The sequence below is a fragment of the Cervus elaphus genome, chromosome 15 (genome assembly GCF_910594005.1).
Source record: "Cervus elaphus chromosome 15, mCerEla1.1, whole genome shotgun sequence".
Taxonomy (NCBI): Eukaryota; Metazoa; Chordata; class Mammalia; order Artiodactyla; family Cervidae; genus Cervus; species Cervus elaphus.
Genome location: NC_057829.1, coordinates 9,989,127 through 10,014,175, shown reverse-complemented (window position 1 = coordinate 10,014,175; position 25,049 = coordinate 9,989,127). Strand labels below are relative to the sequence as shown.

Here is a 25,049-nt window from a genome sequence, read left to right as displayed (position 1 = left end):
ATATAGGGCTTCTGAAATTTTAACATGCATTTAATCACCTAGGAATCTTACTGAAAATCCACATTCTGATTTAGGAGGTCTGGAGTGGGATGTGAGATTCTGCACTGCTTCCAGCAAACCAATGCTGCACGTCTGGAGCAAGGTTTGGGAAAGTGGAAGTGAAGTCACTCAGTTGTGTCTGACTCTGCGACCCCATGGACTTAATAAGCCTGACACACTCCTCTGTCCATGGGACTTCCCAGGCAAGAATACTGGAGTGGGTTGCCATTTCCTTCTCCAAGGTTTGGGAAAGCAGGGTCCAGATTCCATCCCGTCTCATCGCCTCAGAGACCTTTCACTCCAAGTTAACACCTTTATCTGCCATAGCTTCAGATCTGTTTCTCTCTCAGCTGCTCCCTCCCCCAGCAGGTAACATACCTGTCTTTTCTATCAATACTTTAAAATAAGCCCTTTCTCAGCTACCATCCAATCTTCTCAGTTGCTTTGCTCCACTGTAAGTTTCTATGAAGAACAGTTACACCAACGGTTCCCAAACTTTTTTGGTTCAAGAGTAATTAGTGTCGCAGTAATTTTTTCATGGCACTCGTAAGCCAAAAGAAATATCTGAGGGTTCACTTTATTAAGGAATACAGGCCAAACTACTTAGCAAGTACTTAAATCCTAATAATTTAGCATCTGTCCGGCACTGCATAATTTTTCAAACTGTGGAATCAGCCTCATTTCCTGTTTCACACTGGTTTTTAGGCAGTACTTAACTTTTTTTTTTAAAATCAGAGTAAACACTGAAAACCCAGCTTCACAAAGGTATGACAGCACCAAAAGGAATACAGTGTGGTGTCTAAGAGATACTACTGTACTTTCCTTGAAATTTAAAAATAGTCATGGCACCCCTGTGAGCTAGCTACAGTGCCCTGGGATGCCTTCAATGTACAACCTGTTAACTGTAGGTCTATGTAGTTCTCAGAATGGCAGCATTTCCACTGCTTGGGAAGTTGTTGGAAATGCAGAATCTTGGGATTCACCCCAGACTCACTGATTTCAGAATTTCTACTTTAACAAGATACTCAAATGACTCACTGATTCCATCCAAGTTCAAGAAGACTGGTCTTTGCCTACATCTTCTCACTTACCATTCAACTCACTGAAATCACCACAAGCAAAGTCCCAAACGATGCCCCCCAACCTTTTTAATAAAAGCATTGCATGCTTCCAGTTCTAATCCTAATTAACCCTCTTTGCAGTACTTGATACTATCTATAACTTTCTATTCTTCCTTGGTTTTTAAAACACCACTGTCTTTTGGTTTCCTTCCTTTTCTTTCAATACACTTTCCTAACATGCCCTTTCTCCCCCAAAGAAGAGTACTGTTTCCCACAAAGCTTCTGTAATTAGCACTACCATTGCTGTGAAAGCTGCTTTCTCCAGGGGATTGCATTCAATCAATCCTGTGGCTTCGGCTAAGATCTATATGCTAACCACCCTAGTCTAGATGGCTCTCTGCAGCCTTAGATCTATAAAACAATCTCCACTTGTATCTACACAGGCTTATTAAACTCAACAATTCCAAAACAACTTACCTGCCTATCTTCCCTGGCCGTCAAGTTGCTGTTCTTCATATACCCTTCCTTCACCAAGTGGCATCCTCGGTCAACCAATTTCCCTAGAGAAGCTCAGAAATCATCTTTGACTTCTCCTCCACTGCCCTTGCTTATATCATCAATCAGATCAAACATCTCTTGCTACGTAAGTATGGATATCTCCATCTCTATTACTTCTATTTTGAAAGAGGTCCTTAATCTTTTCCTTGGATTCCTATTCACAGCCTCTGGACTCCTCTCCTTGCCTCCAGGACTGCCATGACCTGCTCTGTATCATTCTCCATGTTCCATCCAAGTTAACTTTCTAAAATCAAAATCTAATGTCACTGCCTGCCTCTAATCCTTCCATGGCTCCAAATGCCTAGCAGTGCTTGTCAAAGCTTTCCAGCAAATAGCATAAGGGTTTGCTGATACAGATCTAAGAAGCTCACTATAAACAAGACATTTCTTTCAAGGCTCCGTTTTAATCTTAGTCATTTCCATTTTGCAACCTATTCCATGGTTAGCCACTTGTGTTACGACAGATTTGAGTAGTTGCAACAGAGACCATGAGCCCACAAAGCCTAAGTAATTACTGTCTGGCCCTTGGGGAAAACCTGCTGACTCCTGCATCACACCATAAGTACAGTTAAGATTAGGACTGTGTTTTACTTATCTTTATGCCCCCAGCACATGTCTAGAGAAAGTACTAAAAAATATTAACTGAAGGAATTAGAATGTTGCTAGGAAGAGCTCCAAGGGCTCATAAGGGATGTGTTCACCAAGTTGATATGGAATGCCCTCAAGCCCTAAGGAAGACACACAAGATCAAACAGAGATGTTCTTCAGTAAAGGGACAAATCAGTATCACTTGCCTCCTGGTAAGAGGCACTGAGAAGAACACGGCAACACCTGAGTAATATTCCTGACAAAGACAAATAACCCTGATCTAATGGCTAGACAATGTCAGACAAACCCAAACTCAAGGACATTCTACAAAGGAACAGGCCTGCAGGCTTCAAAAACGTCAGTCATAAAACAGCAGATCTGAGGAACTAGTTCAGATCGACGGAGACTTAAAAGACATGATACCTGAATACAATGCATGATCTAGGATTTTCATTTGTTACAACAGACATTACTGGAATAAGCTACCATCTCAGAATAAGATCTGTATATTAAATAATAGAATTGTATCAGTGTTAATTTCCCAATTTTGATTATAGTTGTGTGCTCATATAAAAGAATATACTAAGGTAACAGGTATCACGCCTGCAACTTAATTCCAAATATTTCAGAATATACTGATATATTTAGAGAGAGAAAAATGAAGATCTCAAACGCCGAGGTAGGCAAAATAGAATACTATTATACAGAGGTCAAAATAGGTTCTGAAGAAACTGCCACTAAGTTCATCACTGTGTGTGAAAGTCATTCAGTCAGGTTCGACTCTTTGCAACCCCATGGACCATATACAGCCCATGGAATTCTCCAGGCCAGAATACTGGAGTGGGCAGCTGTTCCGGTCTCCAGGGGATCTTCCCAACCAGGGATTGAACCCAGGTCTCCCACATTGCAGGTCGATTCTTTATCAGCTGAGCCACCAAGGAAGCCCAAGAATACTGGAGTGGGTAGCTTATCCCTTCTCCAGTGGATCTTCCCGACCCAGGAATCGAACCAGGGTCTCCTGCATTGCAGGCGGATTCTTTACCAGCTGAGCTACCAGGGGAGCGACAAGCCCATCAGATCTAAAGCTATTTTCCTAAAGAACTTCCAAGTACCAGTGTATCCCTTACACACACATTAGAATGACTAAGAAAGTGTTAGAAACTACCATTCAGAGCAATTGGTATAAGAATGAATATTTCTGGAACCTTGCATCATATTTTTCTTCTCCAAACAATGAGAAGTAAAACACTTAAAACCAAAATACTTTAGATAAGACTAGGAAAGCAAGTCACTAGGAAGACTGTTCCACCTGGCAGTATTCTTAAAAGGAAATTATTTCAAGAAAGAAAGGTAGGGAAGGAGAAAAATTAAAAAGAATACACAGGGTGCTTACTCTAAGACCTTAACCAACAAAAGAACCATGAGATGAACTAATAAAGCATGGCATGTCCAAAGAACAGATCGTTCCATTTGCTAAAATAAACAATGTATGATGAGGAGTAAAGGGAAATAAAGCTAACTTGAGGCAGATCTCAAGCACTAAGCTAAGGAATTCAGATTTATTTTTCAAGCTACAGAATGCCTGAAGTCATATAAGCAAGCACTGACAATAATCTGAGTTGTCATTTAGGACAGCAGTCAGCAAACTCTGACCTATGGGCCAAAGCTAGCTCACCTCCTATTTTTGTAAATAAAGTTTTACTGGAACACAGCCATGCTCATTCATTTACACATTGACTACGGCTGCTTTCCTGTTAAACAGCAGAGTTCAGTAGCTGCAACAAAGAATGTTTGACCCACAAAACCTAAAACATGTAACCCTTTTGGAAAAACTCGCTGACTCCCACTTTAGGAAGATGAATGTGAAGATAAAAGTAAAGGATAGATTAGGGAGAACAGGGAATCCTGGAAACAGGGAGATGACATTCATGGCTATTAGGAAAAAGCACACATCAAAAGACAGTGCGAACTGAAAGCCAAAGATAGGTGTTTGAGCTCAGTGTTGGTGAGAAGGGAACCCAAACTGGAAGGAGAAGCAGAGACAGTCTGAAACAAAGTATGAATGAATCCAGTTCTAAGGTACCACGACTGGGAGGACGACGGAAAAACGGAACACACGATAGAGAGCAAGTTTCCGAGGGGAGATGACAGAGGAGTAATCTGATATCAGACAGGAAAACTCTAAAACGCCAGTAAGACATACAGAAAGTACACAGTGGGGGAAGAAAATCCAACTTGGGGAACAGAATTAAGAATCAAAAGTTCAGTGATGGTATCTGAAGATACAGAACTGGATGAGATCAAGTGGATGAGACAAGCTAGAAATGACGGCAGGAGGAGCAGACCCATCAGCTCAGCCCTATACTGAATATTTTGTTACCTTTAACCCTCCCAATAATCCTGAAAAAAGGAACTGCCCTTAATTTACAGAACAAAAACCTGCGCTGAGAAAGGATTCAGGTTAAAATTGGAGGCCATACAGCTAATATGCAGCAGAAGTAGAACTGAAACCCAGGTCTACCTGATCTCAAAGCCAGTGCCCAATCTCATACTACATGTAAAGAGGAGAATGCTGATGCCAGAGAGGGAAATACCTGCACTCAGAAGGAAGCCAGCAGAGAAGGGATAGTTTGAGAATTACAGAAAGCCAGGGCAGTGCAGTATCAGGTAGCCAAGGAAGGAGAAAGAAAAAGGGACGGGTGGATAACCACAGGTGAGAATTCTGACAGCTTACCACATGCCAGCTACAATGCTTTTCATACATTAGCTCATTTAGTCCTCGCCCAGTCACGCCATGAGTGCTACTGCTATCCCATGAGACAAATGTGAAAACAAGGCAGGTAACTTGGTAGCGTCCACAACTAGCCAATGGCAGAGGAGGGCTGAGGATCCAGGCATCCTGACTCTGAACCCTACGTTCTTCTCCAGTTATATCACACTCCCTCCAGTCAAGTGCTGCAGAGTAACAGAGGGGAAAAAAGGCAGGAGAGAGCAAAGGACAGGTCCTCATGTAATAGGGGAGTAATAACTTAAAAATATTCCTTCCTTTCAGAACATCACTTGATAGCACACGTCATGTTACAAGTAGGTTAAGGAATAAATAAGGGATAACCAAGTGAAAGCGGATGTATCACCTACTTGTAAAAGCCCTGGGAGAAAAAAGATGAGAGAACATTAACTTGTGGGATTAATATAATCAAAAAAATGTAAACCAGCTGCTTTCATTAACAAAAGATTTCTTTTCTTTGCCAACTTATTGGTTGTTAAGAGGTATTTAGAATAGTTAATAAATGTCCTTTGGTTTTCTGAAATATGAGATGTCACATTTTTTTTAATCTCTCCTACCGGTTAAGAATATACCTTATATACGTTTTCTCAGACACAAAAATGAACTAGAAACTCTATTCAGTTTTAAGAAGTTGTCTGGCCTTCACATAGGATTCAAAATGTCTGATTCAGAAGATTTATAGTGGGTTGCTGACATTAACGGAGAAGGCAATGGCAACCCACTCCAGTGCTCTTGCCTGGAAAATCCTATGGATGGAGGAGCCTGGTGGGCTGCAGTCCATGGGGTCGCTAGGAGTCGGATACGACTGAACGACTTCACTTTCACTTTTCACTTTCATGCATTGGAAAAGGAAATGGCAACCCATTCCAGTGTTCTTGCCTGGAGAATCCCAGTGACGGCGGAGCCTGGTGGGCTGCTGTCTATGGGGTCACACAGAGTCGGACACGACTGAAGTGACTTTGCAGCAGCAGCTGACATTAACATGATTCCAATGCAAAGTTTACACACTTAAAGGAACTACATCTTCTGCATATATGGCCTATTTGAAAATGAAGCACACCAGGCCTCCCCATGGTGAGATACAGGAAGGCCTGGCGTGCTCCAGTCCAGAGGGTCACAAAGAGTTGGACACGACTATACAACTGAACAACAATCTATGTAAAGGTTAATTTTACTACTTGACGAATATCTTTTGTGATCTACATGAAAAAACTAACCTGCCCAAAGAATTGTATGCTGTGTTTGTATACTATCAAAACAGTGTTCCTTGAAGTGAACAATTGGTATTTTTTGTGAATATGACTTTGTCTATGTTAAACAACATTCCAATAGTGCATTTCTGAAATTATTCCGTTAAGGAAAAAGAAAGGCTTGCCTTATCCCCAGTGTTTTAAAATTAAGAAATTTCTGTAATGCATAGTGGAAGTTCAAGTAGGAAACCTAAAAAGTAAATACAATTCTCCTAAAACATGCATAAAATAGAAAACTACTTCACATGTCTTATGTAGGAGGTCAGGTTCTGGAGTCAGACCATCCCACTTTGTGCCCTGGCTCTGTAAATCTCTAGCTGTGTGACTTGGCACTTTTTTTTTCTTAATCTGTGCCTCAGTTTCCTCAACTGCAAAATAAGGAAAATAATAGTACCTATACTTCATACAGTTATTGTAAAAATTAACAAGAAAATTTGGGTAGAAGGAGTATTTATAATAGTGTGTGGTACAAAATAAGCATTAAGTAAATGTTGGCAATGTAAGTAAATAAAAATCTTCAACTCAGAAATTCTATTACTACTTCTAGAAATTTTTCTTATAAAAACATTACTACAATGCACAAGGTTCCCCTTTAAGAATATCTGATGCAGAATTATTTGTCATAGCAAAAAATTAGAAATAACCCAAACTTTGATCACAAGGAGCTAAATAATTTATGGTACAATCTTTCACTGAGCACAACGCTTCTGAGATTCATCCATGTTGTTGCATAAAAGAGTAGTTCATTTTATGCCTGAAGAGTATCCCACTGTATGATGTACATTTTATTTATCTAGTCACCAGACAATGAACATTTTGGGTTGTTTCCTATTTTTAATGATAATGAATACTACTCATGTCTTTGGATATGTTTTTATTTCTCTTAGGAGATACTTAGAAGTGAAATCCTTAGATACTTAGTTAGGGTCATATGATGAGTCTGTATGTATTAACTTTTGGGGCAGTGGCTGACCTGTTGCCCAAAGTGGCCATACCACTCTGCATCCCTACAAGTGATGAATGAATGATCAGTGTATAAGCATTCCAGCTGGTTCATACCCTTGCCAAAAGGTGGTATTGTCAGTATTCTAAATTTTAGCCATTTTATAGTGTATGTATGATGCTTTTTCACTGGGCTTTAATTTTCATTTCCCTAATAACCAATGATGTTGAGAATCTTTTCACGTACTAGGTCATTCACATATTTTCTTTTGTGGATTATCGCTTCAAATCTTTGGCCTATTTTTCTGTTGGGCTGTTTCCCTCCTTGTTATTGAGTTTAATGAAAGCTTCCAATATTACAGATAAAAGTTTTTGTCAAATATGTTTTATAAATATAAAACACATTATTGTTTTATGTCAGATATGTTTTATATATATAAAACATATTATATAAAACCCTTTTCTTCTAAAAGGGCTTGTCTTTTTTTTTAATGGTGTTTTTCAATAAGCAAACTGCTTTAATGTTTTAAGTTCAATTTGTCAGTTTTTTTCTTTTATGGTTCATCTTTTTTTTTGCCTTAAGAAATTTGCCTATCTCAAGGTCATAAAGATTTTCTCTTATTTTCTTTTAAAAATGTCTTACATTAAGGTCAATGATCCACTCTGACTTAATTCTTTGTGTACGAACTGAGGTAAAGGTCATGTTTACTCTTTCCATATAGATATCCACCTATTCCAAAACCATTTATTAAAAAAAAAATACTACCTGTTTAGTGTTTTTGTGAACAACAAAAAAAATCAACTGATGTTTTCAATGTGAGTCTACTTCTAGATTCTTATTCCTGCCCATTGACCTCCATAGCTATTACTTCTTTGACTTATACATTTTTTAGGAATATGTTTTTCAATTTCCACATATATGAGATTTGCAATATTTCTTCCTATTCACTTCTAACTTAATTCGTCTTCTCTTCTAACTTAACTCTAAATGATTTCAGTCCTTTCAGGTCCACTGAGACCTATTTAATGGCTCATTACAGGGTCTATTCCCCATGTGTGCTTACAAAGCAAGTATTTTATTCTGTAATTTTGAGGAGTGTTCAACAGATGTCAATTAGGTCAAGCTGGCTGACAGTGTTCAAATCTTTTATACATGCTTGCTGACAATCTATTTGCTTGGTTCTAACAATTACTAGAACAAAGTATTGAAATCTCCACCTATAATTTTTATCTATTGTCCCTTTCTATTCTATTAGTTTTGCCTTCATATATTTTGAAGCACTGCATTATTTTTATCATCAGACAACATATAAAGTCACAAATAAAGCAGCAATCTTTCTTTCACATGTAAGATCTTTACAGTTAAGATATATAGCAATTTCCAAACTGAAAAGATAGCAAGCACAAAATTACCAAGTATTTAATCTAAATATATTAAAGTATAAAAAGTACTATAAAATTCAAAGAAATTACTCTTCTATATCTAGATAGCATATATTTCTTTAAAAAAAAAAAGTACAGCTATGGACATACGCAATTTAACTTCACTCTCCTCTCAATTCTTTATTTCAAATAAGCTTTATTTTATTTGTAAACAATTTTGTCTAGTGTCAATACAAAAAAGTTATTTCCTACGATATGTAAGTAAGTTCATATCTTACTGGCTTCATGTTTCAACTGTTAAAAATGATCAATTTTAGGAAAAAATGTGAAAAATATACACAATTTCTTAAATCAAGGATAACACGAGCTTCTTAAAATGCATTTTTCACTAGAAGCACAATTATTATGAGTCAAGTTCAACAGCGCAGACACCAAAGTAATTCTACAAAATGATAATAGCCAAAAAATAATATTCCTAAGGGTAAAGAAGACATAAAGCATGACTGAAAAATAGCTCACTCCAATAACCCCCTCATTATTTTAGGGAAGGAAGAATTACTTTCTCAGATTGTTTTAAAAGCCCCATAGCCTATATGGCAAATAAGATAAACACTATCAACAAATTACAAAATCATCTAACCTATGTTTATATCAATAATAACTATAAAATAAGTATAAATTTCTTTGTGTGAGATATGATCCAATCACTTTATAGGTACTAGCTCATTTGTATGCATGACTATCTCTAAAACTAACATCTAAAGGTTTCAATTTTTTATATGCACCTTAAATGATTCAGTTATAAATAAAATATCTATTGCTATTTGACTTCATTCTGCTAAAGGGGAGAACATGGGGAGAAAGATGGACGCCTTTGATCCAGGTGTCCCTCAGACTGAGTTATTTCATTACCCATGATGTAACACAACTTTTGAAATTCAGTTCAAGGTGCCCTTATCAACTGACCAGTCTGTTTTCACAATGCCAAGGCTATGAGCCAACTGCCTAAGCAACAACAGATTCCTTTTAACTAAAAATATGGTTCTGGTATCCCATTAAAAGGGCGTCCCAGGTGACGCTAATGGTAAAGAACCCTTCTGCCAATGCAGGAGACGTAAGAGTTTGATCCCTGGGGAGGGAAGATCCCCTGGAGGAGGGCAAGGCAACCCACTCCAGTGCTCTTGCCTGAAGAATCCCAGGGACAGAGAGGCTTGGCAGGCTAGAGACCATAGGGTCACACAGAGTCGGACACGACTGAAGTGACTTAGCAGGCACGCATGAATCCCATTAAAAGCAAGTTAAGAATTCTTAATCTAAAACTGAATTTGAATGTGTGATGTTAAGATGATGCTAAGTCCCTTGGACAGCAAAGAAATCAAACCAGTCAATCCTAGAGGAAATCAACCCTGAACATTCACTGGAAGGACTGATGCTGAAACTGAAGCCCCAATACTTTGGCCACCTGATTTGAAGAGCCGACCCATTAGAAAAGACCCTGATGCTGGGAAAGATTGAAGGCAGGAGAAGGGGACAACACAGGACGAGATGGTTGGATGGCATCACCGACTCAATGGAAATGAGCCTGAGCAAGCTTGGGGAGATGGTGAAGGACAGGGAAGCCTGGTGTGCTACAGTCCATGGTCGCAAAGAATCAGACACGACTGAGCAAATGAACAAGAAAGGTGTACGAACACAATGAATGGGATCAAAGGTGTAGAGCTGAGGATAGCCAAGACCAAGGCTCAGTGATCGAAAATGCACTGCGGAGAGTGGAAAAGTCAGTCACCTTTTAAAAAGCTTCTTACAATCCCCAATGATCCAACATTTCTCCTGTTAATCAGGTCAGCATTATTCCCATTTCAGAGACAAAGAGGCTGGGAAGGGTGCTGAGTGACTTCTTCAGGGCTCAGAGCCCAATGACAAGCACTGCCTTGCGAGCAGGTCTGAGTCCCATTCCTGGCTTCTATCAGCAATCACCCCTGCCCCTAGACACCTGCAAGAATCTTTACATCGGAGACCAACCTCACAGTTATTATGCAACACCAAAGCACAGTTTCTGAAAACAAGATGGACAAATTATTCTCACACATTTTTAAAATATTTTCTACCAAAACTATCAAGAGATCCTTCAAATCTAACAGTTACAGGAACTATTTTTAATAAAAACAAAACCAACCAATATGAGTGCTAGTTTCATTTTTGTTATAAGGGTACTGCTCCCCACTCCCAGCCCTGGTGCTCTATTACTACCACGGTTTCCTTTTTTTTTTTTTTTAGTTTCTATTTTTTAAAAAATTCAGATTTAATCTTACTGACATGTCAGTTACAAGTAAAAAAAAGTGAAATATACATAAACATATTCAGTGGGAGTAGGAAACAAGACAGTGTAAAGTGTAAAGGGAAAGAAGAAGAGAAAGAATCATAATCCAGTGTTATTTCTTGGTAATAGCCTCAGTCTTTGATGCCAAAACTGCACATCCAGAATTCTAAAGCAAGGATAACCTAGCAGACATGCTTGTGGAGCTATGTCCTCTGGGAAGGCATTCTCGCTGAGGTCATGGTTTCCATCCTGGTACACACCAGTTAACTCTGTTCTGTTTTACAGCCAGACAGTACAAGGTAAATATCTTTCAGAAGTCTGTACATATACACCACTAGATTTAAGTTATAATATATATCCTTTATCTAAGTCTCCATAACTTAAATTGCCTATTATCATGGAGTGGGGGGGAGGATTCAAAGCACAGTTCTGTGGACATGGAGCAACAAGAGCAACTGAATCAACCATAACCAGACATGAAATGCTTAAAAATGGTTTGTTCTTTAGAACTCGTCTTAAAACAGAGATTCTCACTGTAGGATCTATGGATTTGCTCTGTGTAAGCAAAACAGGCATGTATGTTTATTTTTAGAGTAGGCAGGTGCATGGCTACCACTAGATTTCTAAAGGGGTCCAGATACAAAACAAAGCCATGAACAAATGTATGTAATTATCTTGGCGGAAAAAAAAACAAACCTGTAAACTACTGGAGAGGGTGCTATTTTATTACCGTACATGATTTTTAGCCAAAGTTTTCTTTTAGAGGTTTGATTCCAAATACTCTGATCTAAAACTATGCCCATTCTTTGCACATGTATTATCTTTGGTAAATATTACATCTTCAGGCTACTTTCTTCCACCCAAAAAATTGTTCTCAGAGAATGAAAATACATTTTAAGTACCAAAGTTAAGAACAACTGGAAAGTGAAATTCTTTTTAAGCATAATAAGAATGCATGTATGAATGCACACAGGCATGTATGAATGCACACACGCATGTATGAATGCACGCACGCATGTATGAGTGCATGTATGAATGCACACAAGCATTTATGAGTGCACGTATGAATGCACAAGGCATGTATGAATGCACACACACATGTATGAGTGCATGTATGAATGCACACACACATGTATGAGTGCATGCATGAACGCACCTCAGGACCAAACTCAAATGACCTTTGTACTGCAGTTTCTACCATGTGCACTACCTCCTTTAACACAAGCAAATCAACTTTCTCCCCGAAGCTGACTAAATACGTGCATGTGGTTAAAGCCAAAGATTTTCTCATCATAAAGAAATATTTCTCATCTTGTTTAACTCATGCCTTCTCTTGTTAAATATAACTTTTAAACCTCCTTTACTGTGATCTGAAATTCTGAATAAATTACCAAATACTAAAACCAAATCAAAACTATGATAATTTTTCTCTTCAAAAACTTATTTTACACATCAATCCCATGGTATACATATGATGATGAGCTTTGTGTCAGCTTGCTAGGCACAAGCTTCAAGAGGAGTGTGTGAGAGGTCACTTTCAGCGTCGTGTCTGCTATGTAGCTTGTTCTAAAGTGACACATGTTCCCTGGGGATTCTCACTGCGGGTTGAAGGAGGAAAGATGTACATGCCTTTCCCCATGAGATTCATGGATGTGTAGGGTTCTACCACAGTGGCTAAAACTTCATTTCACTTTCAGAACTTTCTCCCAGTACTTGCAGTTAAAAATAGTACAGGTCACGTTGGCCAGGATATTTTTATCTGGAAAATACGGACTAGAAATAGCATAGTAAGCATAGAAAGGAGAGTTGACCACAATAGGATGAAAATGCTCATAGACTTCCAAAAAGTCTTACTGTAGTTAGATGACATGGAAAGAGGGGCAGTGGAGGAGAAAGGTACTGGTTGAGGGCAATTTACTGAGTGTTAACATATGAATAATAAATAACAAGAACAATGAAAGGTTTTCCGTCTCGTGTAAGACAGAAGAGTATAAAACAGTTCCTTGTCCTTAGAACTTTCTGGAGAAGATACTTCAGGAATACAAGATATATAAAGTTTTTGAGAAAAGCGAATCACTGGAGGTTCAGAATTGAGGGAGATATGGGGATGGGGAATGGGACTTAAGCTAGATGTAAAAGGATGTAGAATTGTGGGAGCATAAACCAGTCAAAGAACTCACAGATGTAATGAGGAGTGAGAAGGAAAGCAAAAAGGCAGAAAATAGTTGTTTGCACCAATATATCAGGAATTATTTTTGATATTTTATGGTCATTCTTCCTCAATTTTCTACAGTGGCTTTACTTCCAACAGCAGGTTTAAATGAAGATGTTCTGTTCCTAATTTTATTCTGAAGTTTAATTTAAACTTATCCTTGTCTGTCACGTTGAACCATCCAATTTTCTCCAATGTTTCCCTAAATTTCAGAATCCGTGTAATTCTTTTCACGTGGATTTGTATCTACAAGCCATCTTGAGTGAGCACAGCCCTACTCGTAGACAGCACCAGAAGTGCCTCAAGATGTCCTGCAGGGATCCCACAGCAGCCCCAGGGCGGGCGCGTGGAGCGCGCGGTGCGAAGACGCCAGAAAGCCTCTGTAAAGGGAAGGATGGCACTGGGAGGTCAGCAGCAGGAGCAGTGAGCACGGCCAGCTCGAAGGAATGTGGAAAAGTAGAGCATGGAACTTTTTTCTTCTGGCTTTGGCTGCGAAATAAGTGTCAACAATTTCTGCTATAAATGGAAGCTTAAAAAGTGGGGCAGGAGGAGAAACGCAGGAGAGTCAGAGCAAGATAAAACAGCAATTATTTCCTTCCAATTGCTCAAGGCAAAACCTGGAAGCGTTCTCAACTCCTTCCTTTCTCTCATTCCTCTATCTAATCCATCAACAAATCTCACTGACTCTACTTTCAAAATAAACCCAGAATTCAACGAATTCTCTGCAGCTCTGCAGCTACTACCTTAAGGTAAGCCACCGCCTATAAAGCCAAGGCTGTTCCAAGAGCTTCCTTCCCGGTTCCCCTGCTTCCACCCTTGCCGCCTCCCGTGCACTCTCACACAGCAGCCCCCAAGACCTTCCAGAACACACTCTCCAGGGGCCTCCCACAGCACCCAGGACAGAACCCAGGGCTCTCGCCAGGGCTTACGGTCGAAATACCCCATGAGATGACCCTGTTTCCCGGCCCCTGTTCGCTGACCACGTCTGTCATGCTCTCAGTCTCTCCCTCCGCTGCGACCGCAGTGACCTTCTCCTCACTGTTTTCTCAACACACCGAGCACGTTCCACGTCAGGGGCACTGTTCTGGCTATTTAATGCCTTTACTTGGAATGTTCTTCTCCCATGTTTCCCTAGAACCCAGCCCTTCACCTCATTCGAATCTTTTGTAAATACATTATTTAACCAATCCTATGTAAAAGAATACCCTCCTTGACCATCACTCTGTCAATTTTTTGTCTTAATATTTACCATCTAACATATCATGTACTTACTTATACATCTCTTTATTAACTCACTCTCCCCACCCCACACCTCAAGTGGAATTTACGCTCCATGAGATTAGGGGCATTTTTGTTCCCGTTGTTCAGGTACTCCTAGCCCTGAGGATAGCTCCTGTACATAGAAAGTACTCACTTCATATTATTTGGTGAATCAACAAGCAAATAAAAGATTATAAAAACAGGACTCAGAGAATATGAGAAGAAGGAGCCAAGAGTACATGTATTTTGCTTTGGAAAAGAAACTAGATTTGGGACACCAACTAAAGAAAACGGAAAATCCAAACCTAAGAAAATTTTATAGTGATTTCTATGAGCAAACAGACAGAGGGTACGGATACAATCCAAGCTCTTCAGAAATACAACTGTGGGGCTTCCCTAGGAGTCTAGTGGTTAAGAATCGACCTGCCAATGCAGGGGACACAGGTTCAATTCCTGATCTGGGAAGATCCCACATGCTGCGGAGCAATGAAGCCTTTGCACCACTACTGAGCACACTCTCCAGAGCCGTGTGTGCTCACTGCCCCGTGCGCGCTCGCACTGCCCCATGTGCGCTCACTGCCCCGTGTGCTCACTGCCCCGTGTGCGCTCACTGCCCCGTGTGCTCACTGCCCCGTGTGCGCTCACTGCCCCGTCCGTGCGCTCACTGCCCCGTGCGCGCTCGCACTGCCCCGTGTGCGCTCACTGCCCCGTGTGCTCACTGCCCCGTGTGCGCTCACTGCCCCGTGTGTGCGCTCACTGCCCCGTGTGCGCTCACTGCCCCGTGCGCGCGCTCACTGCCCCGTGTGTGCTCACTGCCCCGTGTGTGCTCACTGCCCCGTGTGCGCTCACTGCCCCGTCCGTGCGCTCACTGCCCCGTGCGCGCGCTCACTGCCCCGTGTGTGCTCACTGCCCCGTGTGTGCGCACTGCCCCGTGCGCGCGCTCACTGCCCCGTGCGCGCGCTCACTGCCCCGTGTGTGCTCACTGCCCCGTGCGCGCGCTCACTGCCCCGTCCGTGCGCTCACTGCCCCGTGCGCGCTCGCACTGCCCCGTGTGCGCTCACTGCCCCGTGTGCTCACTGCCCCGTGTGCGCTCACTGCCCCGTGTGTGCGCTCACTGCCCCGTGTGCGCTCACTGCCCCGTGCGCGCGCTCACTGCCCCGTGTGTGCTCACTGCCCCGTGTGTGCTCACTGCCCCGTGTGCGCTCACTGCCCCGTCCGTGCGCTCACTGCCCCGTGCGCGCGCTCACTGCCCCGTGTGTGCTCACTGCCCCGTGTGTGCGCACTGCCCCGTGCGCGCGCTCACTGCCCCGTGCGCGCGCTCACTGCCCCGTCCGTGCGCTCACTGCCCCGTGCGCGCGCTCACTGCCCCGTGTGCGCTCACTGCCCCGTGTGCGCTCACTGCCCCGTGTGCGCTCACTGCCCCGTGCGCGCGCTCACTGCCCCGTGCGCGCGCTCACTGCCCCGTGTGTGCGCACTGCCCCGTGCGCGCGCTCACTGCCCCGTGCGCGCGCTCACTGCCCCGTGCGCGCGCTCACTGCCCCGTGCGCGCGCTCACTGCCCCGTGTGTGCTCACTGCCCCGTGCGCGCGCTCACTGCCCCGTCCGTGCGCTCACTGCCCCGTGCGCGCTCGCACTGCCCCGTGTGCGCTCACTGCCCCGTGTGCTCACTGCCCCGTGTGCGCTCACTGCCCCGTGTGTGCGCTCACTGCCCCGTGTGCGCTCACTGCCCCGTGCGCGCGCTCACTGCCCCGTGTGTGCTCACTGCCCCGTGTGTGCTCACTGCCCCGTGCGCGCGCTCACTGCCCCGTGCGCGCGCTCACTGCCCCGTGTGCGCTCACTGCCCCGTCCGTGCGCTCACTGCCCCGTGCGCGCTCACTGCCCCGTGTGCGCTCACTGCCCCGTGTGCGCTCACTGCCCCGTGCACGCGCTCACTACCCGTGTGCTCACTGCCCCGTGCGCGCTCACTGCCCCGTGCGCGCTCACTGCCCCGTGTGCGCTCACTGCCCCGTGCGCGCGCTCACTGCCCCGTGCGCGCGCTCACTGCCCCGTGCGCGCTCACTGCCCCGTGCGCGCTCACTGCCCCGTGCGCGCGCTCACTGCCCCGTCCGTGCGCTCACTGCCCCGTGCGCGCGCTCACTGCCCCGTGTGCGCTCACTGCCCCGTGCACGCGCTCACTACCCGTGTGCTCACTGCCCCGTGCGCGCGCTCACTGCCCCGTGTGTGCACTGCCCCGTGTCTGCTCACTGCCCCATGTGTGCACTCACTGCCCCGTGTGTGCACTGCCTCGTGTGCTCACTGCCCCGTGTCTGCTCACTGCTCCACAAGAGAAACCATCAGTGAGAAGCCCATGCACCACAACTAAGAAGAGCCCCTGCTCATCACAGCTAGAGAAAGCCGGGGGGCAAGAACAAAGGCCCAGCACAGCCAAAAAGAAATAAGGACATTTTTTTCTTTTTTTTATAAAGAAATAAAACTCTGACTTGGTTCTGAAAAAATGTGATAATTGAAATACAAAACATTCCAATAAAGAAGGCAGAACAATTCAGAGTTTGGATTAAGAAATATGGTATGAAACAAACCATTGTAAGAGAAGACTTCGGTTAATCATTTGTCAGTTGTTGTTTTTTTTTTTAATTGTTTCTTTGTTTTGTTTTTTAGACTGGAAAGTCTTTAGCTGGAACAGAAAGAGTCAAAGACAAGCTATAAATATGGTTCAATATGATCTGAGGGCCATCTTGTAGTCACAAACAGTGTTTTCAAGTGCAGAAACAAGGGCAAAGTGGAAAGGGAGGTAGAACACAAATATAGCATTAAAGTGCATCTATGAAACACTGTCCAGGAATGTGTGCAAATGAAAGGCAGACTGAAACAGTGGGTGTTGCTTTAAAAGCCTGAAGAGAAAAATTAAATAAAAACAACTAAGCTGATACCATCAATCCAAAGGCATACTGGGAAGGCTCAGGCTTCAGAAAACATGCTAGAAGATGAACAAAGACAGATTTCATGCCTGATAGGGGAAAAGGGGGAAAGGAAAGCAGAGAATGAACACATAAATCAGAAACAGAGCAGGAAGACAGTTCCAACTAAGGAAGTAAGAGACAGCAGGCCTGCTTCATGGAAAATGGCTTTAACAGCAGAGCAAAAACAAAAGGTGAATAAAGAACACCTAGGGTAGCCAGGGAGGAATTAGAGAGAGGAGGAAAATTTTAACTAGAATATCAGATAAGCCAAACAAACTGCAGAGTGATGGGAATAAAAGGGAGAAGGAAGTCATAAATGTTCAAGCATAGCCTCAAAAATGGCACACAACACGCCAAAATTAGTTAAGTGGGAAGAGTTAACTTCTATAGGAGACGCGGCATCAGGTTGCAGATATACGAATGAAGTAAGTCAAAAGTCAGTGTTGTCACTCACCAGCCCTCTGACCTTGAACAAGTCACTTAACCTCTCTGGGACTTATTTCTTCTCTTTAAAAAAAAAGTGTGTGTGTGTAGGGGGAAGTCAAAAATGGGTGATCATTCTTACTCTTTTTTTCCTCCAGCTTATTAAAGAGGGAAAGACAAAAAAAAGAAAAAAGAGGGAAAGACAAGAAAAGCACAGAACTCTTTTAAAGAAAGAAATCAGAAAATTTTAAATGAGAAAAGTTAACGACAGTTTTGCATAGTGCTTCACAATTTAAAAAGTGCTTTTACACGCATGATTATACACACTCCTCACAGGAAGCCTGAGAGACAGAAAAGGCAGGCATCACTTAACACCACTTTCCAAATGGAGTAACTGAGGCTCAGAAAGATTAAGCCACTGTCTCAAGGACACAGAAACACTGGGAGATCCAGGATCCACCCCAGGTCTCATCACAGCACCAGGTCCACCATCCTTCTGAGTTCAGACAGCCTCCTCCTGTGTGCCTAAGGTGTTTCAGGACACTTCTGACGCTTGTTAGATAGGAAATAAAGGAAGAGTTATACACATTTAAATAACAATCTGTCAATTTAAAATAAAACTCCTTTAGAATTAAAGAAACTACCCCATATATGAACTAATTCACCATACAAAATGTATTTTCTACAAAGTTGAACTTGTCTGTCACAATCTACAAAGACTATTCTTTCAGGGTCTTCCCTGGTGGCTCAGTGGTAAAGAATCTGCCTGCTGATGCAGGAGACCTTGATCCCTGACCCAGGAGGACGTCACATGCCTCGGAGCAACTGAGCCCATGTGCCACAGCTACTAGATCTATGCTCTAGAGCCAGGAGTCCAACTACTGAGCCTGAAGCCAGTGCACCCAGAGCATGTGCTCTGCAACAAGAGAAGCCCCCGCAATGAGAAGCTGGGGTATCACAACTAGAGAGTAGCCCCCGCTCGCCGCAGCGAGAAGAGACTGCACAGCAATGAAGATCTAGCACAGCCAGAAATAAATAACTAAAATTTCAAAAAAGACTACTCTTTCAGTCCACCTGCATCTCTTTTAAAACAACAAAATACTATGCAAAACTGTTATTACTTAAGTTGTAATGTTTTCAGCCTTTCTGAATACAGAATAATTGACTTTGAACTTGAACTATGATATAGCTATTAAAACATTAAACAAGCTGCTTCAACTTGTACATCCTGGGAGCCAAGAGTATAGAGAAAATGGCAGAAGTGAATTGAGAGACAGTTTTGTTTGGTTTTCTTTGTAGCATCTAAGAGGACTGACACCACATCTCTGTGGTAGTGATGATAAAGGATCAGGTCTTTCCTTATCCGGTTCTTTGCTCTAAAAGCCATAATCAGCTAGAGCTGCCCAATTAACTGTGGGACTGGTGAAAAATCTCAGGAATACAATCTGCTGCTTATTGGTCTTATTTTATTACTCCTTAGAGTAAGCTTTAGACAAAACTCGAAAACTACGTATATGATCCTAGCAGTTTTATTTTTAAGGCAAATGCTTTCCTTCAGAGTGGTTAAGAAGCTCCTACTGAACAGTCCCTTACTTCCCCAGGACCTGCGTTCCTCTGTATTCTTCCTCTACCCCTCTTCCGCTATTCTTACTCTAAGTTAAAGCACCTATGATTTTCCACACAACGTTACTCTTCACATCAGCAGGCCATGATTCCCTCCTCTTGGACACCACGGCAAGCCTTCTTGACGGAAGAAAGGGTGTGAAAAAGCATAAACGATTAAAGGGCAGTTTAAGAGCAGAAAGGAAGAAAATCCCAAAAAAGGACCAGACAAAGTGGAAACTGGAGCTCAGTGACCACAATCACGTTCCTGTTTTTCTTCTTCATGCTCCTCTATTTTTTTCATCCTTCCCTTACAGTTCCTCTTTTAAAGTAGCTGGACAAACAGTGGCCAGAGAAGCATACCGGAAGCAGAAACTTGGGAGAAGTTGAAAAAAATACCAAATGAGCCACAGCCAATTATAAATTATACATCATCTCATTAGCAGGTCCTGACATATACAAAGACCATACAGAACAGATACTGTAAATGAAGAACATCAAATCTTGGTCAGAAAACCTGAATTTAAGTCCTGGTATGCTGCAGGATTAGAAGGAAATGGCAACCCACTCCAGTATTCCTGCCTGAAGAATCCCGTGGACAGAGGAGCCTGGCCAGCTGCGGTCCACGGGGTCACAGAGTCAGACACGACTGAGAGTCTCACTCACACACACGTGCTGCAGGATTTCCAACAAGTGACCTAACTTTTCTGAGGCTCGCTTTTTTAATCTATAACTAGGTAGAACACACCAACAACCTAACTATTTTACAGAGTTGCTGTGAAAATCTGAGAAAAATACCACATGTTCAAGGCAAGTACCTTTCAGAGTCACCATAATGTTGTAAAGGATAATGAAATACTTAACTGAAGACCCTTTCTTGCAATCACGTTGTTGTTATTCAGTCTGAATATATAGCACCCATATCATGCCTCTCTTAAGAGTTATACTGAACAGACTTCCCTGGTGGTACAGTGGTTAAAAATCTGCCTGCCAATGCAGGGGATGCAGGTTCGATCCCTGGTCTGGAAAAATTCCACATGCCATGGGGCAACTAAGCCCGTGGGCCACAACTGCTGAAGCCCACGCACCCCAGAGGCTGTACTCTGCAACAAGAGAATTCATAGCAGTGAAAACTAGAGAGTAGCCCCAGCTCGGCACAACCAGAGAAAGCCCGCAGAGCAACGAAGACTCAGCACAGCCAAAAATGAATTTTTTTTAAAAAGAGAGATATACTGAAATAAGCATGATGAGGCAGATAAATTTAACTGGCTTTTTAGTCACTACCTGAAATAAACACTGTATAGTCACCTAATAAAACTGTTTATATAGTCCTAACATAACTACAATTATTCACATACACGGCTAATGCTCTCACAAAATATGTATATCAAATTTTAGTTCCAATAGTGTGCTAAGCAACCTATATCTTCTCATTTAATATCCTCCCCATATCCAGTATGGTAGAAAAAGCACCAGGCTTGAAGTCTGAATGACCTAAGTGTGAATCCCAGCTACGTTATCCTAAGTGGTAGGTCTTCTCCAACTAGGAGCTAAAACATCCTCAAACATAAAGGAAGAATAATACTACCTACTTCACAGGATTAAAATTACTGTGACCATGTCTGTATTGAGCCTAATCTGGTAACAGCACACTGAGTTTGTTCATTATATGGTGGCTGGTCATTTGACTGCCTTCCCATTCCTAAAAGCAAGCATCTTCAATTTCTTTTAGGAATGCTTAAAATCACACAAACAAGATTACCGAAATCTCTCTCATCCAAAAAGTACAATGAAAGGCAGTCCCTGAGACTATTCACAGATCCTGAAACTGTGTCCCTAAAATTAAGGTAAGCAAGCGTAAGATCAAATCTCAAGAGTTTAAAATCCATCCTTCCTTCACATGATCTGTGTAGTCAGGTGATTGAAAACCTCAATGGCCCTTCAGCCACAGGCACTCCTGAGGAAGGGGGTGGCTATTTTCTAACAGCCTCCCCATTAGGAGACACTTTTGTAAGAGCTGGGCTGACTGCTATCCCTTCCCTGAGAAGGACAGTTAAAAACAGGAAGATCGGAGAGAAGAGGATTTAGCTTAATTTGGAAAGCTAAATTAACTAAGGAAAGCAGATCAAGGAAGATTTAGGACACTATCTTTTTCATGACTTCACCTTAAGCTTGTGTCCCAACTACATACATACTTTGGTCAGTTTTGTACTGTTATATCAATATGCCTTCAAGCTTTTCCTGCTCTAGAGTTCATGACTATATTCAGATTTGGTTCATAATAAAGTTGAAACACATACATGCATATAAATGAAAATTTCATTAAAGACCAAAGGTGAGGTTTAATCAGGCCCCTTTTTCCTTCCAGCTTAAAGTTAAGTAAGCGTTCAACTTTTTTTTTGAGACTATATTAAGACATGTGCCTTCATCCAGTAAGGAAGCAGCAGTTCATAAATTCGACTTTACATTGTATTTTCTCACCAAATTCTCATGTTTAGAACTTTCCTTATTGCCTATGCTCAGCCTTGAGTCACACATAACGACTGTCAAAACAGACGATGTGACACACACAAAAGAACTACTGGGAAGAGTCAGTGTCTGTATAAACACCCACGTGTGATGACCTCTTTAAACAATCTGCTCAAACTCACAATATCAGACAGAGATGGATGGTGGAAGAAAGTGGAGTAGAGTGGCCGGGAGTGGAACTGGATACAAAGAAAAGACAGACTAAGATCTGGGGAGTCAAATGGAAACAGAGTACAAAGAAGGAAAGAGTTTATCATTTACTGCACTGAGGGGGTAAGAGGGATTAGACCAGGTAGGAATGAAAGAAACTGTTAGGGGAAAATCTACAACTGTAAAGAGAAAACAAAGAGATTTCATCAAATTGAGACGTTAGAGCCCTCCCTCCTGCTCCAATTCCGTATTTTTTTCCAGGAAGCTAAACAGTTCTTTTTCAAGAGAGGGATTATACTAACAAAAGCAAATAAAGGAAACCTATGCTAAAAATGTAACCTACCTACACAGAGAGGTCTGAAAACGGAAATACTTCTTCTCCTGTTTAGTAATGGGTTTCAAAACAGTAGGGACAGGGAGATGGATGCGAGCTCTAAGAGGAGGAGGGGAGAAGTAAAGCTCTTCCTGAATGCAAGGAGTCTTTGGCCTACATGCTTATTTTAGATGTACCTTTTCTTGGTCAGTTGGCAGATTCTTAACTAAACACACAACCCTGGACTGTGTAAGCCAGAGTCTGATGAGTGGTTCAAAGCGCATGGGGACTTTAAGAGCCGATGCAAACACCAGCCCGAGGTAGAACCCAGCACTTGCTCTGGGTTGCACCCCGATAATCCCCATCGCGCGGCTGCAACTCCAGCGACGTTTGAAGCGACTAAAACAGTGTACACAAAACAGCAGCGTTCAAGGGAAGCCTAAGTTTAGCCAGAAGACCATGCAATTAGACAAAGTGCGTGCACCGGGAGTAGGTGGATGATATCCGTTTTCTCCACGGGTTGATGCACAAGAAGGAAATCCCTTTCACACACAGCAACCGCGCTGCTCGCCCCGCGCCCACCCCTAGCACACACTTACTTTCGTCCGGCCATTGATTTTGTAGTTGCCCAGCTTCCCGTTACAGTGGCGGATCAGGTCGTCCATGTTGTTCATGAGCAGCCCGATGGTTTCGCAGCCGGGCTCCTTGCCCTCGATCCAGGTGATCTTATCGCCTCGGATGTCCTTGGACGAGTCGCTCTTCTGGCTGACCAGCTGCCCGTCCGTGAACTTGCCCGTGTCGTGCAGGGCGCGCACCTCGTCGCCGATCTGCTGGCCGGTCTCCTTGCCCAGGAAGTCGTCCACCACGCAGATGCCGTGCTTGTTCATGCAGGGCACGATGTACTCCAGCGCCAGCTTCAGTGCCGGCATCGGCTTCGTCTGCCCGTTGGGCCGCAGGCCGCCGTGGCTCAGCCCCTCGCCCGGCGCGTTACTCGGCGGGTACAGGTTCGCCTTCTCCTGGTACAGCGACGGGCGGGCCAGCAGCTCCTCCTTCGCGGACTCCGCCTCAGCGGCCGCCGCTATCCGACCCTGAACGCCGGGGGCCGCGCGGGGCGGGGACGCGGCCGCCGCGGGGTCGGCCGTGGGCTTGGCCTTCGCCTTCGCCTTGGCCGCGTCTCCGGAGGCCCGCGGGCCCGCGGCTTCGACGGCTCGGTCCCGGCGCGGCGCCGCCTTCCTGGCCTCCCTGACTCCGGCGGCCCTGGGCGGCGGCGCGCGGCCCGGCTGCTGCGCTTGGCCCGTGCCGGGGGCAGGAACGTTCTCGCCGACCTGGCACACGAGCTTGTGCTTCTTCCAGTCCTGCCGCTGGTGCTCCTTGCTGCAGTAGAAGGAGCTGCGGCAGCGGCTACAGCGCAGCAGGTTCTCCATCTTCCCGCACAGCTCGCAGTACTGCCGGTCTCGCTCGCTCGGGCTCGGCCCGCCGGGCCCGCCGCTGTCATTGGCCATGGCGGCGGCGGTGGAGGCGGCGGCCGAGCAGGAGGGGTGGCGGCCGGACGGCCTAGCCTGGGGCCGGGGAGCGGGCGGAGCGGCAGGGGCCGTCACTGCGCCATGCGCCCGCCGCCCCTCGCCTCAGGAGACCGGCGCCCCGCGCCCTCGGCCCGGCCGCGTCCTCGTCCTTCGGTCGCGCCGCGCAGCGCCGGCCGCCGCCTCAGCGCCTCATCACCGCCGCGGGCTGAGGGAGCGCGGCCTGCGCGGCGGACGGCGCCCTCCGCTCGGGCACGCGGGCCCGGCGCGCGAGACCCGCCGCCTTGGCCGCCGCCGCCTCAGCGTTCCGGGCGGCCGGGCCCGGCCCGCGGAGCAGCGCAGGGCGTGCGGGCGCCACTCGCTCTGCGCGCTCTGCACGTACACCACGGCCCCGCGGCGACCCGGGCGGGCGGCGCGCGAGGCGGGGGGCGGGGCAGGCCGAGGGGAGGGCCGAGGGGGCGGCCGCCGCGCGTTCGCGCCTGGGCCGGGGCGGCGCCGGGGCCGCCTCCGCGCTCCCGCACTCGGCCAGCCGCGCCTCCGAGCCGGCTCCGGCGCCCCCCGCCCCCGCCGACCCCGCCCCGAGCGGGCCGGGGACGCAGAGGGGCAGGCCCGCGAGCGGCGGAAGGGTGGGGGCCGCGCCGCCGCAGCGGGACCCGCGCCCCGCACGGTGCCTACACCTGCTGGGCAGAGCGCGGCCGCCGAGTCGCCGCGGAGCTGGGCGGCCTTAATATGGCTGCTGTTTGTGTGGGACCAACTGGGTGTGTTCCAGGCGCGCTCCAGACTAGGTTGCAAGGTGGCTGTTGCCATCGTCGCCTTGCGTCGGAGGAAACGGAAATTCAGAGAAGTAAAGAAACTTGCCCAAGGTCACGCAGAACTGGAACTGAATCCAGGAATCAGATTCTGCAAGATTCCAAGGCTCCTTTTTCCATTACACGAAAACAAGGTGTATTGTATTTCAAGAAGGCCTGAAATAGTTAAAAGCAAAAATAAGTATTGTGTGGTGTCAACCCAAGCCCCTGTGCCCATTTTGAGCCAACTTTAAACGTACTGAAGTGTGATTTTTAAAAAAAAAAAAAAAAAAAAAAAAAAAAACCATTTTTAAGCCCTGTGAAATCTTGCCGAGTTTAAAACCTCGTGAAAAAATGTTTGGCT

The 25,049-nt window shown here is 44.7% G+C and overlaps 1 protein-coding gene across 1 annotated transcript in view; it reads right to left on the bottom strand.

Annotated features, from left to right (window-relative positions):
- The window catches only part of EGLN1 (egl-9 family hypoxia inducible factor 1), a 60,293-nt gene extending 36,028 nt beyond the window's left edge, over positions 1-24,265 (bottom strand). Inside the window, exon 1 of the mRNA XM_043926477.1 lies at positions 22,977-24,265. Coding sequence (XP_043782412.1) covers positions 22,977-23,879 — 903 coding nt within the window. The 5' untranslated portion in view covers positions 23,880-24,265. The remainder of the gene's footprint in view (positions 1-22,976) is intronic.
- Between the last annotated feature and the right edge of the window lie 784 nt (positions 24,266-25,049).